This window comes from Amaranthus tricolor, chromosome 4 (genome assembly GCF_026212465.1).
Source record: "Amaranthus tricolor cultivar Red isolate AtriRed21 chromosome 4, ASM2621246v1, whole genome shotgun sequence".
Lineage (NCBI taxonomy): Eukaryota > Viridiplantae > Streptophyta > Magnoliopsida > Caryophyllales > Amaranthaceae > Amaranthus > Amaranthus tricolor.
In genome coordinates, this window is record NC_080050.1 from 18892302 (window position 1) to 18908429 (window position 16128).

The following is a 16128-nucleotide window of genomic DNA, read 5'->3' on the forward strand; positions in this document are numbered from 1 at the left end:
TATTATAAAAAGTCATTCGATTACCGGATTTATTTTAGAAAAAATACCTCCAAATTAGATTGGATTATTCTAGTTAATAATTCCTTTTAAAATTACAAACTATACTTAACTTAGAGGTTACGTATAAATGAAAGTCCAAATTTGAAAAGCTTAGTCAATAGTCGATGGATTATGCATGCTAATAGAAATTTCACATGTTTAGAGAATACAAAAATTGTTACAAACCTCCCTTAAAATTGTCAAACTATTATTCCCAGATAATATTAACGTTATTATAAATCCGAAATACAGAAGTATAATCAATGGTAGAAAACTTTGACCTTCATTTTTATAGTGGTAGAGTGTTTTGGAAATAAAAGCTAAAAAGATCCTTTTAATATTAGGAGAAAGTATACTATCTTTAGATATATCTTTGTTTGACTTGTTTTTATCTATAAAGTCTTAGGTTTTCTTAGTTTAATTCTTTTTTACTTTGATGGAACGTTTTTATGTGGATTCTTGCCTTAGGGCTTTCACTGATTTAAAATAGAGCTTTAAAGGAATAATAGTAACCTGAGGACAGGTCTACGGAGGAGGGTTTAGGGAAAACTTAATCATGACTTTAAATTATGAGTTAGGACGACATGCAACATAGGTGTGTTAGAAGAGTGGCAATGAATGAAAGTATTATGCTTTTTAGAATAGTAGTTGATCAGGAGGTCTTATCGATCACAAGTACTTAATGGACCCTCAAGTTGGGTTAGAAGAGGAGGAGAAGCGAGAGTTTTGAGACTTTTTAGGCCACCTTATGGTGACCAGTCTAGGAGATGAGAAAGTTTTTCTAGTACGAGACTTCAATAGGCATATAGGTAAGACGAAAATAATAGTTATAATTTGTAACCATGGAGGGTATATAAGAGAGATCGAGCCACGTACTTTGATTGTAGGGTATTGTTGGGGATGGAAATACCAACACAACATCGATTATTAGTGCTAATTTTTAGAATGAAGACAAAAGAAAGATCTACATATGGTGTTCATCGATTTAGAGAAAACGTATGATAACATACCATGAAGCATCATTTGGGATAGCCTCAAGGGTAGATGTATATCTCTAAGATACATTGAGGCAATACAGGACATGTATGACAAAGTATCGACCAACATTCTTACTCCAGTGAGAATAACAGACTCTTTTCCAATAAAAGTGGAACTACATCAGGAATCAGTACTAAGTTCTTTCATCTTTATAGTCGTTATGGATGAAATCTCTAAATCTATCTTGGAGACTGAACCATGGTGCATGCTATTCGTGACGATATCGTTCGAGTCACAGAAACTAAGAAGGAGGCAAATAGAAAATTGGAAGAGTGGAGGACAGTCTTAGAGGATAGAGGGTTGCGCATAAGTCATACAAAGACCGAACATTTGCGATGCAACTTCAGTGGGACAGAACCGATAGGTGAACCAGAAGTGACAATAGGGGGAGAAGTTGTTGCATGTACGTCCATGTTCAAATACTTGGGATCGATTATTCAAAGTAATGGAAAGATTGATAGACATGTCACTTATCGTATACAAGCGGGTTGGCTTTGTGGCAAGCAGTAACCGAGTTACTTTGTGATAAAAAGTTCCCTAGTAGATTAAAAGGCAAATTTAACGCGTTGTAATTAAGTCAGCTTTGTTGTATGGGACAGAATGTTGGCCCATAAAGAAGGTTTTCGAACGAAGGATGGATGTCATAGAATTGTGTATATTCAGGTGGATGTGTGGACACACAATGATAGATAGAATTAGAAATCAGGAGTTTAGGGAGAGGTTAGGGGTTGCACCTCTCTTTGCAAAGATGCGTGAGAATAGGTTGAGATGGTTTGGACATGTGCAGAGGAAAACATATAATGCATCAGTGAGAAGGATCGAAAACATCATTGTGGAGGGTAAGAGAAGTCGAGGAAGACCTAGAAGAACGTGGGAGGAACAGACTAAAAGTGACTTGCATTACCTACACCTCTCAGAGGACCTGACCAGGGATAGGGGTAGCTGGTGACGCCTTATTAACGTCTTAGATTACTGAGTCTGTTCCACTTACATGTCTTTGCCTTTGTTCCTAGCTGTTTACATATCGCTCTTTTTTCACTTTTATTTTTATACCTTTCTATTTCAATTTTATTTTTATTTTATTTTTATTTTTTTATTTTTATTTGTATCTTATCTTTTTTCCTTTTTATTTTTCATTTATTTATTGGTACTGATCATAGTGTGTGTAAGTTGCAGGCTTTGAGAGTAGTTGCACGTTCTTGAACCGAGGGACGACTCTTTGACCGCACTCTCCTTTATGGGTATGAGTTGTCGTCTTCATTCCCTCCCCAGACCCTGATATAGTTTTCTAATGATGCAGTATACACTGGATTTGATGATAATGATGATGATGATGATGATGAAGAAAGTTGTGAAGAAGAAGATAGAGATTAATTTAAGCATGCTATGGGTAAATTCAAAAGGGAAGTGATCCAACATTGGCAGACAAGATCAACTTGAGGGGTTATGCAAGAAAATCTGATGATGGAAATCAAATTTGAGAAAGTATGGATGAAACTATTCGACAAGTGCTAAACAGACCTTAGGGGAGTTGACGGAATAGACAAAAGTTTTGTAAGGAGTCCTGGCGTTAGAATGAGGTGGTGCCAAAGAAAACAAAGGATAAAAACAAAATATATAAGTCGCTTATGGCATGCACTAAGGAAATGGATAAGGTTAGTAAGAGAGAGATTTATTAGGATGCCAAGTGGGCAATGAAGAAAGCGATAGACGCAAAAAGTAGAGCATATGAGGACTTTTAGAAGAAACTTAATGCAAAAGAGGCAGTGAAGGTATTTTTTTAGCTTACAAAAGCTAGGTGTAAGAAGAGGCACTACATTAAAAAAGTTAGGTACATAAAGAAGAAGGATGAAAGAGTTTTGCTAAAGAGAGAGACATCAAATTAAAGTGGCGTCAATATTTCTCTTAACTAATTAATAAAACTAGGGAGCTAGAGGAGGTAAGAAGCAACACTCCAAACATTCATAGTCGACGCCAATATGTTTTAGGTAGTGAAATAACTATGGAAGGGCTAGGAAAGCACTTAAAATTTGAGGAGAGCTAAGGATATTGGTCCTAATAAGATTCTTATCGAGGTGTGACGGTGCCTAGGAGAAAAGGGAAATTGAGGGTTAACTAAGCTATTTAATGTCATCTTAAGGACTCATGGATTCCAAAAGAATTGTGGCGCAACAAACATATCCCAATGAATAAAACTAAAAAGGGGTGCACAAGCATGCACTAGTTATAGAGGACTCAAACTTCTCTGCCATACAATGAGATTGTGAGAAAAAGTGATAGAGAGGAAAATCAGACAAGAGAAGGTGATCAGAAGGAACCATTTTGGTTTCATGCCAGAGAGATCTACTATTGAGGTTATTCTTGTTTTAAGGTGTTTTTTGCATTTGGTGTTTAACGACCTACAGGCTTATAATAAGGTGCCATGTAGCATCATTAGGATTGCCTTGAGGCTGAGGGTATTTGAGGCATTATGGAACATGTATGATGCAATCACAACTAGCACCGGATACCAATTGGGATAACAAAGCCTTTCCTAGTAAATGTAGGTCTACATCTAGGATCGATACTTAGCCCTTTCAATTTCGCCACAATTATATATGAGCTTTCCAAATCTGTGTGGGGAATTGTGTCATGGTGCAGGATTTTTGCCGACAGTATTGTGCTTGTAGTAGAAACTAGTGATGATGTTAACACAAATTAAAGGAGTGAATGAAATCTAAAAGGCAAACGGTTGTGTATAAGTCGTACAAAAATTGAATATATGAGATGCAATGTCAGTGGGATAGAGTAGGAAAGTGACCCCGAGGTCAACATTGGACAAGATGTTATGGCAAGAATGACAAAGTTTAAGTATTTAGGATTAATTATCCAGTGTAATAGGGAAATTTTTAAAGATGTAACTCATCAAATACAAGTAGGTTGACTTAAGTGGAAAATGGCAACTTAGGTGTTGTGTGATAAGAACTTTTCCCCTAAACTAAAAGGTAAATTCTACCGAGTTGTAATGAGGCCGACATTTTGGCTCGTTAAGAAGTCATTTGAACAGATGGACATAGAAGAGATGCAAATGCAGAGGTTGATATGCAGTTATACAAGAATGGAAAAAATTAGGGGTTACCCCATTAACGGTAAAGTTGTGTGAAAGAAGTAGAGATGGTTTGGACATGTTAAAAAAAAGATTGTCAACACACTTGTATGGATGGCGAAAAGCGTCACTGTGAAAGGAAAGAAAAGTCGAGGTAGACTAAAGAGAACGTGAGAGAAGCATATAAAGATCAACTTGTATAAGTTGTACCTCTCTAAGAACCTGACGAGGGATAAAAATAATTGGAGACACTGACTCCGTCTATTAGACTTTTTATTGCTTCCTTTCACATACCTCTATATTATTTACTTAATGGATTATGTAACAGTTTTTCGTTAATTTTAATTCTAGTGGCTAGCCCTAGCCCAACTTGTGTTGTGATTTGCAAGTATTTTTTTTTCTCATGCAGTGTCACTCATCTTTATCATTGCATGATTCTCTTTATTTAAGGCTTGTGCATTTCTCTTTGCCCTCTCTTTAAAAGGATACAGATATGATATATCCACAATTTCTACAAACATTGACTTTATGCGAAATTATTGGGTTGATTATATGATTATAACAAAATTTTGACAAATTTTGATGGTTTAAAAATTTTCTATTCTAAATGTAAAAAAAATATTGTTTAAATTATATTTTTTTATTTTGTGTAAAAGTCATGAACCAACGTTCTTAACAAAGCAAGATGTAATTCCACCCAAGTTGCCCACTATAAACTCAAATCACAATATGGTGGACCTAAATTAATTATGAGCATGCATATATTTCCCCGAAATTGAAAACCATACAATCTTTCGTTCCAATTTTATTTTCTAGCGAGAAAAGCACAACAAATCCCAATAGATATGAAGAAGCATGTTGGTTGTTTCTTTAATCTATTTAGTATGTTTGATTCTGGGGCTCCGACAATCCAACCTCTATTAATAGATTTATGAAATGAAAAATGCTTAAATACTAGACTAACCCATACTTTCGGGTATTTAATCAGGTTCGTTGAACATAACGTAAATAAAAGGAAAAAAATAATTGTATGAAACAAAATGTGTACATTAACAAAATGAAGAAAAAGTTGATTTTGTGTATGAATTAAAGAGAGATATTATGATCTCATATCTAATATAAATATATAATAATTTTTTATGATTTAAAATAATAGTATATGTAACAAACTCCATGAGATAATGTATAATTTTAAAAACTCTAATACCCATTTGATACAAGGTGTTCAAACAAAATTCAATCATGTTAATTTCTTTTGCAAGTAGATTATATGGATACATCGATTTGAAAATATATACTCTTCATAATTACATATTATGGTATTTTATATGTATTCTATAAGGTTATTTTTGTCCCAATTTTTTTAATATGAAAAATATTTTGAAGTAGATTAAACTTTAAAATTGTCCGTTATAAATTGTGAACAACCAAAAAGAACAATGACTTAAAATATTTTGAAATTTAAAATACAATTCAATTTGTTTTTTACTCCCTCTTATTTACCAATGTGTCTTATTTGACTTTTCACCATTTTTTATGTGGTTAAATGAGACCACATATGAAAGAAAAAATATAGTATTTTAAAATTTTAATAAGCATAAAATGGGGTTAGTAGGTGTAAAGGTGTGAAAAAGTTAAGTTTAGTAAGGGTAAATTGGTAAGTTAACAAACCCCAAAATAAAAATGAGACATTTAAGGTAACTAGACATATAAAAAATGAAACACTTAGGGCATGTTTGGATTGAGTGTAAATATTTAAGTTGGGAAATAAAATCAAACTAATGAAATGAAAGCAAATAGAAATGCATTTTAAGTAGTTGAGTTAGTTGTGAAGAAAGTAAAATGAGAGTAAAATAAAAATATTGAAGGAAAAAGAAGATGATGTCCCCTGTTATGGAGGTAATACATTCCCCCACCCTCCCCTAAGATAAATATTTACCCCACAAAATTAAAAGTTCCCTTCATTTTTATTACTTTGCAACCATTCTTCCACCTTTACAACAATTAAATTTCACTAATTTCTCATTTATCAACTTCATTTTCTTACTTTAACTTTTTTAACCCACATAAATATTTACACCCAATTTAAAAATGCCCTTAAGGTAAACAGAAGTGAGTATCTATTACTCCAACGGTTCCACAATAATCTTCCCAAATGGGATATTTTGAAATTCAAAAAATTTGTACATTGGAACAACCATTTAGAGAAAGTCAAAAAAATTAATTATGTGAATGAGGAAGCCAAATAAAAATAACAGACTAAAAAATGTAAGTGTGGCAACGTCTAGGGAGTAGGACCACTAGAAAAATATCAAACTTGCGTATGCCAAAACGCGACGGACATAAGTTCATCACCAATTTTCCAAAAATGCAACGAGCAGGCAACGACACTATGACAAGCCAGATTGGCAACGACCCTTGACAGTTGCAAACCGTCGCCCCAATGTTAAATGTAATTAACAATTTGAAATGAAAATTGAAAATGGCTATGACCTTGCTACAACCCAAAATTTTGCGACACCATAGAACTGTGGCCAGACCGTCGCCATTTCTATTGTTTTATTGCTTAAATGGCCAGGCCGTCTCCATTTCTATTGTTTTATTGCTTAAACATTAGCGACAACTTAACTACGGTCCCAAGTTGTTGTAATTTTTTTGCGGTTGTCGGACCTTAGCCAAGTCATCGCCTTTTTTGGTGTAATTGTAAAGCTTTCGTTTGCCTAATACCAGGTACAAACATCGCCTATAAAAAAAATCAATTTTAAATTAAAAATTTCTTAAAATTTTATTTATATATTTTAACTATATTTTAATCTCATCAATTGATACAAAAATCACCAACAGACCGACAAGATAAGCACTCAATTTGCTGACTACGTGGAGAAGATATAGGGAAGCCCAAAAAGATTCATCACCACTAGATTGGTTGTCTAGTTCTGCATGGTCCTCCTATAGTCCATTTCTGTCCTTCAGGGTCCATCATGCTTTCACGTAAAGCATTTTATTACTAGCATTTGCCTTTTAAATGTTGAGGTCAAAATAATACTTGTGATTTCAGCATAAATATTGTTTATTTGTCCTTCTTGCTCTCTATATATACACCACAAAAAGAATTTACCTACAATATTTTCCCATTTCTGTGGTTTTTGGTTTTTGAGTAATATACAGTTACATATTAATTACTTGGATGTATATTGAAATTATTTTCTATAATATATATATATATATATATATATATATATATATATATATATATATATATATATATATATATACATATATTATTTGTTTAAAAAACTAAAATTCCAAATAATTTGGTACTTATATCGTATCATGTGAATAGTATTATTCTCTTTTGATATGCACTATAAAATATTTATTTGACCTTTATATTACGTAAATAAAAAATGACAATTTAAATTTTCGCCATTAATTTTAATATTATAAATTATCTTTTTATAAAATCAATACAACCTCATGACTCATGACTACACATTTTTACTAGATTTTGCCGGTAGATTTAACTTTAATTAAGGATCAATTAGTTTTGCATTCACATTATTGGTTGAGCAATTACAACATAGAAGAACAAAGAACAAAGAGACAATGTAAAGGTGTCGTTTCAGTTCATTGTATATGCGATCAAAAGACTTTTCCAACAATTTGCAATGTAGTGTGTGGTATACAATTTATCACTCGTTAATTTCAATTGGGTTATCAATATTGTCAACTACAAGAATAGTGACAAGTGACTAGTGACCATTGACAATTGAAAATTGACAATTGAAACGATCCTCTTGTCTATAAGAAATTGTCGCGTAATATTTTAAAGAAATTGATAAGATTACTAAATTATATGGAAATGATTAAAAACGAGACAAAAAAGAAAAAATATGTAGATAAAAATTATAAAAATAGCTAAAAAATTATCTAATAATAAAAATATTGCAAAGTTAAAGTGCTGACTCAAAAGAAAAGTAAGAGATAATGTAATTTATTATGAATCCTATTCTTGCTTTATCTCATCCCATTACTAGGTAGTAGCTACTACATTTTTTTTCTTGTTAATGGATTCCTTTAAAAGAATATATACCTACTAAATAATATAAATAATACTAGAATAGTTAGGTTTGCGCTTAAAGAATATTATTGTTTGGAGTTTTAAAGAATGGATTCTTTATTTGTAGATATTCTAACAAAGAAATCAAATTTAATCATCACCAATATAAATATTAAAGAATATTTCTACATCAATTTTGCAAACTTAGGTTGTTATTGTATAAACTTAAAAGAAATCAAATTTAATCATCACTAATATAAATATTAAAGAATATTTCTACATCAATTTTGCAAACTTAGGTTGTTATTGTATAAACTTAAATGATGCATTTTATGTCAAAATCAATAAACATTATGTACCTTATTTGAATTAGGAACCAATTTTTGTAGCGTCTTCATCCGTTGGTTGATCTTATCTCTTCTTTTCTGTGAAAAAATCCAAAGATAATTTTGTAATAATTATGTGAATCAAAAATTTGAGAGCATTAAAAACTAAATGTATGTTGAAAAATATGAAATATTAAATTATTAAAATTAAAAAATGTCGTCATTTAAGAGAAGTCTGAGACTATACAAATTGCGTTGTTTAACAAAAAGAGAGATATGTAAAAGCAATTTTGTATAGTGAAATTCATTTAGCCTTAAATAATTATGATCTTAATCATCGAAACAAAAAATTATTATGATAATTAGTGAAAGTTAAATTATTTAAATAAATTAAAGAGAAAATTTTAATAGTAAACTCATCTATGCTCGACATGATATTAAAACATAATAGTTGAGTGTATTTTCATCAATTAACAATTATATTGATCAATAAGTGCGTTTATTTAAAAATGAACAATAGTTGAAATTCGTGTATTTTTAACATTTTAACCTAAAATAAATTCAACTCAATAGAAATAAATGTTGTAAAAAAAGAAAGTGAATATACAATATAATTAGAATTTAAAAAGAGTTTAAATCAAAGAAAATTTAAAAGAGTCATTAGAGACATCCATAAAAACAAGTACATCATAACTATCACTATCTCAATAGATACTCCCTAAAGTAATATTTTGTAGACGGTAGAAAAAAAGACAGATCAATATCTTTATTATGAAGAAGTCACTCGGGCCCCTTTAACTAGCTACCATTGGAATTTATATACATTCAAAAATTAAAAATGAGAATGAAAATTATATAGTACTAGTCTAACATAACAAATTATCACTTTTCGATAGTTTTAAACTTTTATTGTGCGACATTCAATGAACAAATCATAATAATGAAATATGATTAGTTACTTAACTTTAGCTAAATTCTGTAACCATTACTCTCTGATAAAGTTTGATGGTGACGTTTCTTTTACACTAAATTATTACTAATCATTTGATATATTTATTTTATTTACAGTACGATACATTTGACCTTAACTGATGTTGCCATACCAACAAATTAAAGTTGCAAACAAAAAATGATAGGAGTATATTAGCTTTATATGTGGTTTTTATTTTTCTTTTTTCTTTAAGAATGAAGAAACAAAGAGCCGACATTAATCTAATCAAATCAAGAATAGCCAAAAAAATTTCATCAAATATAATAATAATTAAGAGAGAGAGAGAGAGAGCATAGTGCATACTCTTTCAGATTGGTTATGAACAGCAGCAGCTCTACTCCTTTTAGTTGAAACAGTTGATTTTGCCCTATCTTGTTTTTGTTCATCCGTCACCTCTACACCTCTCTCCCTCTGTAAGATCAAAATTTTTTAAAAAAAGTTTTAATTCGAGGGTTTAATTTGTTGTATGTGTTAAATATAATAAGTAGAGTTAGTAAGCTTCGGTAATTTTTGTTGTGCTGCTGTGCAGTATATATATTAACTCTCCTCTATATTTTTTTTTATCAAGCTTTCAATCATTCTTTTATTCTTCTCTACATGGTATCAGTTTTTTCGTTCCATTCTTTCCGCTTCCAATGGCAAACTCTTCGTCTACTACCATTCCCAACCCACTTGATTCCACTTCTCCTCTTGTTGCTATCTCTGTCTCCAATGTCCTCAAACTTCACTCCAAGTATTATTTAAATTGGAAACTTCAAATTACTGCAATTCTAAATGGTTATGATTTTAATGTGGTATGTTAATGGCACTTTCTTCCCACCCCTGACATAACAGTATAGAGGATTATTACATTTGACTTTCTACATATTCTAATTTAATTCTACTTAGTTATTCAATGTATGTGTCCTATTTGATTTTTGATAGTGTTATTTATTAATCAATTTAAAGTTCTATTATATATTTTATTTATAAGATGTTATATAATTATATCGGGTGTTGTATGATTCGTCTTAAAAAAAATATTAATGTTAATTTAATAGAACTTTTAATTATATTTGATTAAAAATATTTATAATAGAAATAGTACATTGACAAATTAGTTCAAAAAAATGAGACATAGGCCGAATAAAAGGAAATTTAGGAATTTATTATAAAATTACCCGTTATTTAATATCACTTCTCTTGGGACGCAGATCTAAATAATTTCCTTAACTAAGGAAAAATTTGTCAAATATTATGACATTAACAAAACAAATTCAATAATGTAAACGCAATTATACATAGCTAATTTTCTTAATATTTTCCATATAGAGATCCAATATAATTTATATCATATATCAATATGACATGTATAAGGTTTTAAAACTATAATATAAACTAAATTTTTAATTTGTGAAAGCAAGTTTTGGAAAATTTTTTGAAATTACAAAACTCTCCTAATCTGTATGAGTTGATTTTGTATGTATTTAGTACGCACTAAAATAGTAGGAGTATTAAATTATAAAAAAGTATTACTATTACAACATATCACTATTTGATATAAAAACATATTACTATTAATTTAATTTTAAATGTATTACTATTAGAAATAAAGTGCACATGAAAGGAGATTTTATAAATTCCAAATATTTATTATTTTTTTAAATTTAATTAAAATTCCTGAAAACATCAAAGTTCAAAAAAGTAAATTATCTCTATTGAACTGGTCTATTACATTTATTATACTAATATAATTACTCATAATTTTAAAATGATTAACAATAAAATAGATTAACATTCCATCATTATACGCAATGATGAGCCAACGTATGTGATTATCAACATATGTGCTTATTAATTACTTCGCTCTATTACAAAGAAGGGATCCTCTATGTTTAAGTTGTGAAAATTTTGAAATTGTATCTCAAGAAAATTTTAATAATTAATTAATATAGTAACGAAATGTAGTGTGAGTTGACCCACTCTGAACAAGGATGGTTCATATCTTTAAATTTCAACTAAGAAAAATTTAACACTTTCCCATTATTATGACATTGTTGATTTAACTGATACTATTATGCTCCAAATACTATTCATAAAGTATAATGAGTCCTATTTATCAGGAACAAAATAAAGTAAGAGTACCATTCATTTTTATATTAATTTTAATTAAGATTCATCTGTTTAAACTTCAACATAATAATAATTACTCCTACAATACACTATTGAAAGATGACCGAGTTACAAGTTTCTCTTGTGAGTGCAATTTGCAAGAATTTTTATTTTTTTTTCTCTCCCTTTAGACTTTGCTATATTTTTACTAAAGTTAATAGTTTTTTAATTTAATTTTTATCCATACAATTTATCTTATTTTCTCGTTTAATTTATTCACCCAATTTATTTGTCCATTTCATTTTCTTAAAAGACATGTAAAGGTGAGCTTTTCTAATTTCTTGAAGACAGTAGAAGGAGTAGTAGACTATTGTTACTATTACAACCAAATAATATTTTTCTCTTATTAATTATAATTAAATATCTTATTTAATACTCCCTCCTATTCAGCTGAACTGTCCCATTTGACTTTTCACATTTGCCGAGGCAACATTTTAACTCTTAATATCTCAAATTATGCTTAATTAAAAATTATAAAAAGTTGATATTAATAATCCTTGTATTGAGACGAATCAAACAAGATCCCATATGACTATGTTTTAACTTATAGATTAAGAGTAAAATACAAATTAAGAGTGATAAGTGAATAGTGCCAAAAAAAAATGGGACGATTCAGCTGAATAGGAGGTAGTAATACACTGATTTTATGAAAAAAATGTGAGTGCGGTCATGTGTGACCACTTGAGAGAAGTAAGTATGGAATAAAATAAAAAGAAAAAGTGATAGAGTATTGTGCTAGTGTTTGAATCTCATTAGGGTGTAACTTAAGGAAAAAAGTTATCAAATAAAAAATGGAGATATTTAATGTGAATACATGTCAAAAGAGAACATGAGATATATGATTAGAGTACAAAGAAGCTAAGTAGTAAATAAGATCAACCAAATTTAATTGAATGGTAAAGAAGAACTTTTTTATTGGGGAGAATATCGACAATCAAAGGAAAGAAAAATTAATTTTTTATAAATATTGAGGACTTATCATTAGAGATGTTCATTCGGATAATCGGTTAATTTTAACTTATATTTGAGATTGATTAAAAATTGAGTGTTTTGTCAACACTAATTTTTTATTTGAAATTATTATTAAAGTCTGATTAAAGTCAAATTTAATTACAATATAGAATAAATGTCAAATCATTAAATTTGTTTACATCTACCTAACACAACGGCAAAAGAGACTCCTGCATAATTTTAATCTCATAGAAAAGTTCGTCTTAAATACTCTTGGTAAAGAAGAAGCTCAATTGCCAAAAAAAATAAAAAAAATAAAAAAATGAAAAAATAAAAAAACCATTAGAATGTTATAATAACTTATAAGACATTAATTCTTCAAGTCAATTTAACATATAATAAAAATTATATTCTTTAATCAAAGAAAATACTCTCATTTCATATATTACATCTCCTTTTTACAAGTTGTCAATACATTAATTCAATACTTAATGGTATTAATAATGCATACTAAAAAATTATAAACTAGATATTAATAAACTTTATATTTAGACAAATCAAATAAAATTTCATTTAATTAAGAATTAAGAATAAAATATTAATTAAGAGTGAGTAATGAATAATAACCAAAAATAGATAAAAGCATTTGAAAAAACCATAGGAGTAACAAAATTTTGAAAGAAATTAAAAGAAATACCTGAAGTCTACTATGAGAAACCGAGTCATGGTCGTCAACGGTAAAAATCATGGTATTTTCCGGCGATGTCGTAAAAGATGTCTGTCTGATTCCTTTAAAATTATTTTTCATACCCATCAATTCCTCACACTTGTCTTCAGCGTGCTTCCTTTTCCGTGTAGTTTCCGACACACTCGCACTCACGCTCCAATCAGAACCCATGGGTACACGCGCCGCCGTACTACATGATCCTTCATGTGTCGAACACCCAACAACATTATTCGTTGGAACAAGCGCGTCAAAAGCCGGTGGAACCGGACTACTACGTGTGGAACCATACCATGGGACTCGATCATCATCATCATCATCTTTTTCACACACGCCTTTATGTGGTTGTTGAGACGTTGGTTTGTTGTGGGGGTAAACTTGGTTCACAATAGACTCGAGGGTATCGTTAGTGCGTGTAGTTGGTTTGTCAGCCCATGCTACAGCGTCGGCTAAATTGGATTTGCTTGGTACACGCGCTATTCCTAACCCATGCATCGTTAATTGTCCGTTTTCCCATGTTAATTCTGCCATTTCGTAATCTAACCTGTTTAATCACTCATTCAATTATTCACTTAAACTCATCAATATCTCAAAAAAAAAAAAAAAATCGCTAAAAAAACATTATTATTGATTTATAAATTTGTTAAAAATAACCTGAAATCTAATCTTAACTTTTTTTATAAATCCAATGGTGTTCTTTTTAATAACATTAAGAAGTACAAAATCATTATAAATGGTCAAAATTGTACACTAAATTCCTTTTTTTACACTTTATTTAATATATTCATCTACAATTTGGATCTAAAAATATATAATTAAACTAAACAAAAATCAATAGAAATTTAATATTTGATCAGTTGGTCAAGTTAGATTGATACCCAGAAATACCTATGGACAAAAATAGACATAATTAATAACTTTTACATTAACATGGGGATAATTGTAATGAAGGGTAGATAAGATTTTAAAGGAGTTAATAACACAAAATTAGAGCGATAAATAGAAAGAACTGTTTGTTTTTTTAACACTACTTTAATTACTATTAATTTGTTTTTTTATTCTTAATTATAACTTCAAATATAAAAAGTGAAATCTTATTTTATTCAAGTCAATTCAAACATTATTAATTAATATTAATTTTAAAAAATATGTTAAAATTGTACGCCAAACTAAATGGAATACAAGGAGTAATTGGTTAGAGAAAGACATACATGGAGATATCAGGAGCAGCAGCAAAAGAAGGATAATGAGAAAGAGCAGCCAATACTCGTGGTTCCTGTTGTTGTGATTGTGGCGGCGACATCGACGGCGCTTTAGGAACATGGCCAACATCCTCTAAGTTATTCCAAGTAGGAACACAATGATGTTGCTGGTTCATCACTATATACTTCGCTCTGAACGATAACAAGTACTAATCAAAGTTTGGACTTAATTAGTACATTCTACAAAAACTTGTGTGTATTATATATATATATATATATATATATATATATATATATATATATATATATATATATATATATATATATATATATATATATATATATATATATATATATATATATATATATATATATATATATATATATATATATATATATATATATATATATATATATATATATATATATATATATATATATATATATATATATCCATAAAAAGTTATTACTTTTTATATAAAAATGTGTTACTTTTCCTGAAAAACGTGTTAATTTGCATTTATTTTTTTTTTCTGACAGTTACATTTTTTTGGTAAAAAGTACCAGATTTTTTTAAAAACAAAAGTAGCACGGTTTTTGTGCAAACGTATCACCTTTTCTGTAAAAAGGTAACACATTTTTTTATTCTCACGGTTCGCATATAACCGTGGTTTACTCCTGAACTCGACTATATATATATATATATATATATATATATATATTATATATATATATATATATATATATATATATATATATATATATATATATATATATATATATATATATATATATATATATATATATATATATATATATATATACATATATATATATATATACATATATATATATATATACATATATATATATATATATATATATATATACATATATATATACATATATATATATATATATATATATATACATATATATATATATGAAATAAAATTTTTATTTTCACTAGTGTGAAACATTACAAGCGTGGGAAATGTCAGTCCACGACATTGTATTTATTAGAGCTATTTATTGGCAAACTATCCTCTGACTCAATCCATTTGGCTAGAAAAATGGGCGGACTAATTGAATAATAGTTTTAAAATTTTTTAATCGTTGAGCTAGAGCTATTTAAACGTGACCCGACTCGAAAATTCGAATCGAAATCGTAAGTAAACAGACATGAAAATTTGTCCTTTTTCAGGTTTATCGAATCGATATTACTAGAACCGAAGTTATACCCGAACCAGTTTACAACCGAAAATGGAAAAACTGAACTCGGGATGCGACCGATTTTTGTAACCGACATACAACCGTTAACCGAGTTTACCAGAACCTAATAGTAACCGATCCGAGTCATATCCGACCCGAATCATGCTTGAAACTGAACTCGATCTTGCTAAAACCGACTTAACCCGAACAAATTTTGAATCGAACTATTGTAAACCTGAAACAATTTTTAACATAGAAGTATGATCGACTTATTCAATCATCTTATTAGTTAATCTAATAAAGTAATTTATATTTTAATAAATTAAATGGTGAATGTTTATTTAACTAC

The 16128-nt window shown here is 29.2% G+C and overlaps 1 protein-coding gene across 2 annotated transcripts in view; it reads right to left on the reverse strand.

Annotated features, from left to right (window-relative positions):
- LOC130810239 (transcription factor UNE10-like) overlaps positions 1–14820 on the reverse strand; it is a gene marked incomplete at its 3' end in the record, with an annotated part of 24554 nt that extends 9734 nt beyond the window's left edge. The window contains 4 exon segments of one of the 2 annotated variants that reach the window (XM_057676217.1): positions 8582–8647; positions 9843–9950; positions 13339–13909; positions 14577–14820. In XM_057676217.1, the coding sequence (XP_057532200.1) occupies positions 8582–8647; positions 9843–9950; positions 13339–13909; positions 14577–14743 (912 nt within the window). 2 annotated transcript variants of the gene reach the window in all.
- Positions 14821–16128: the final 1308 nt, after the last annotated feature.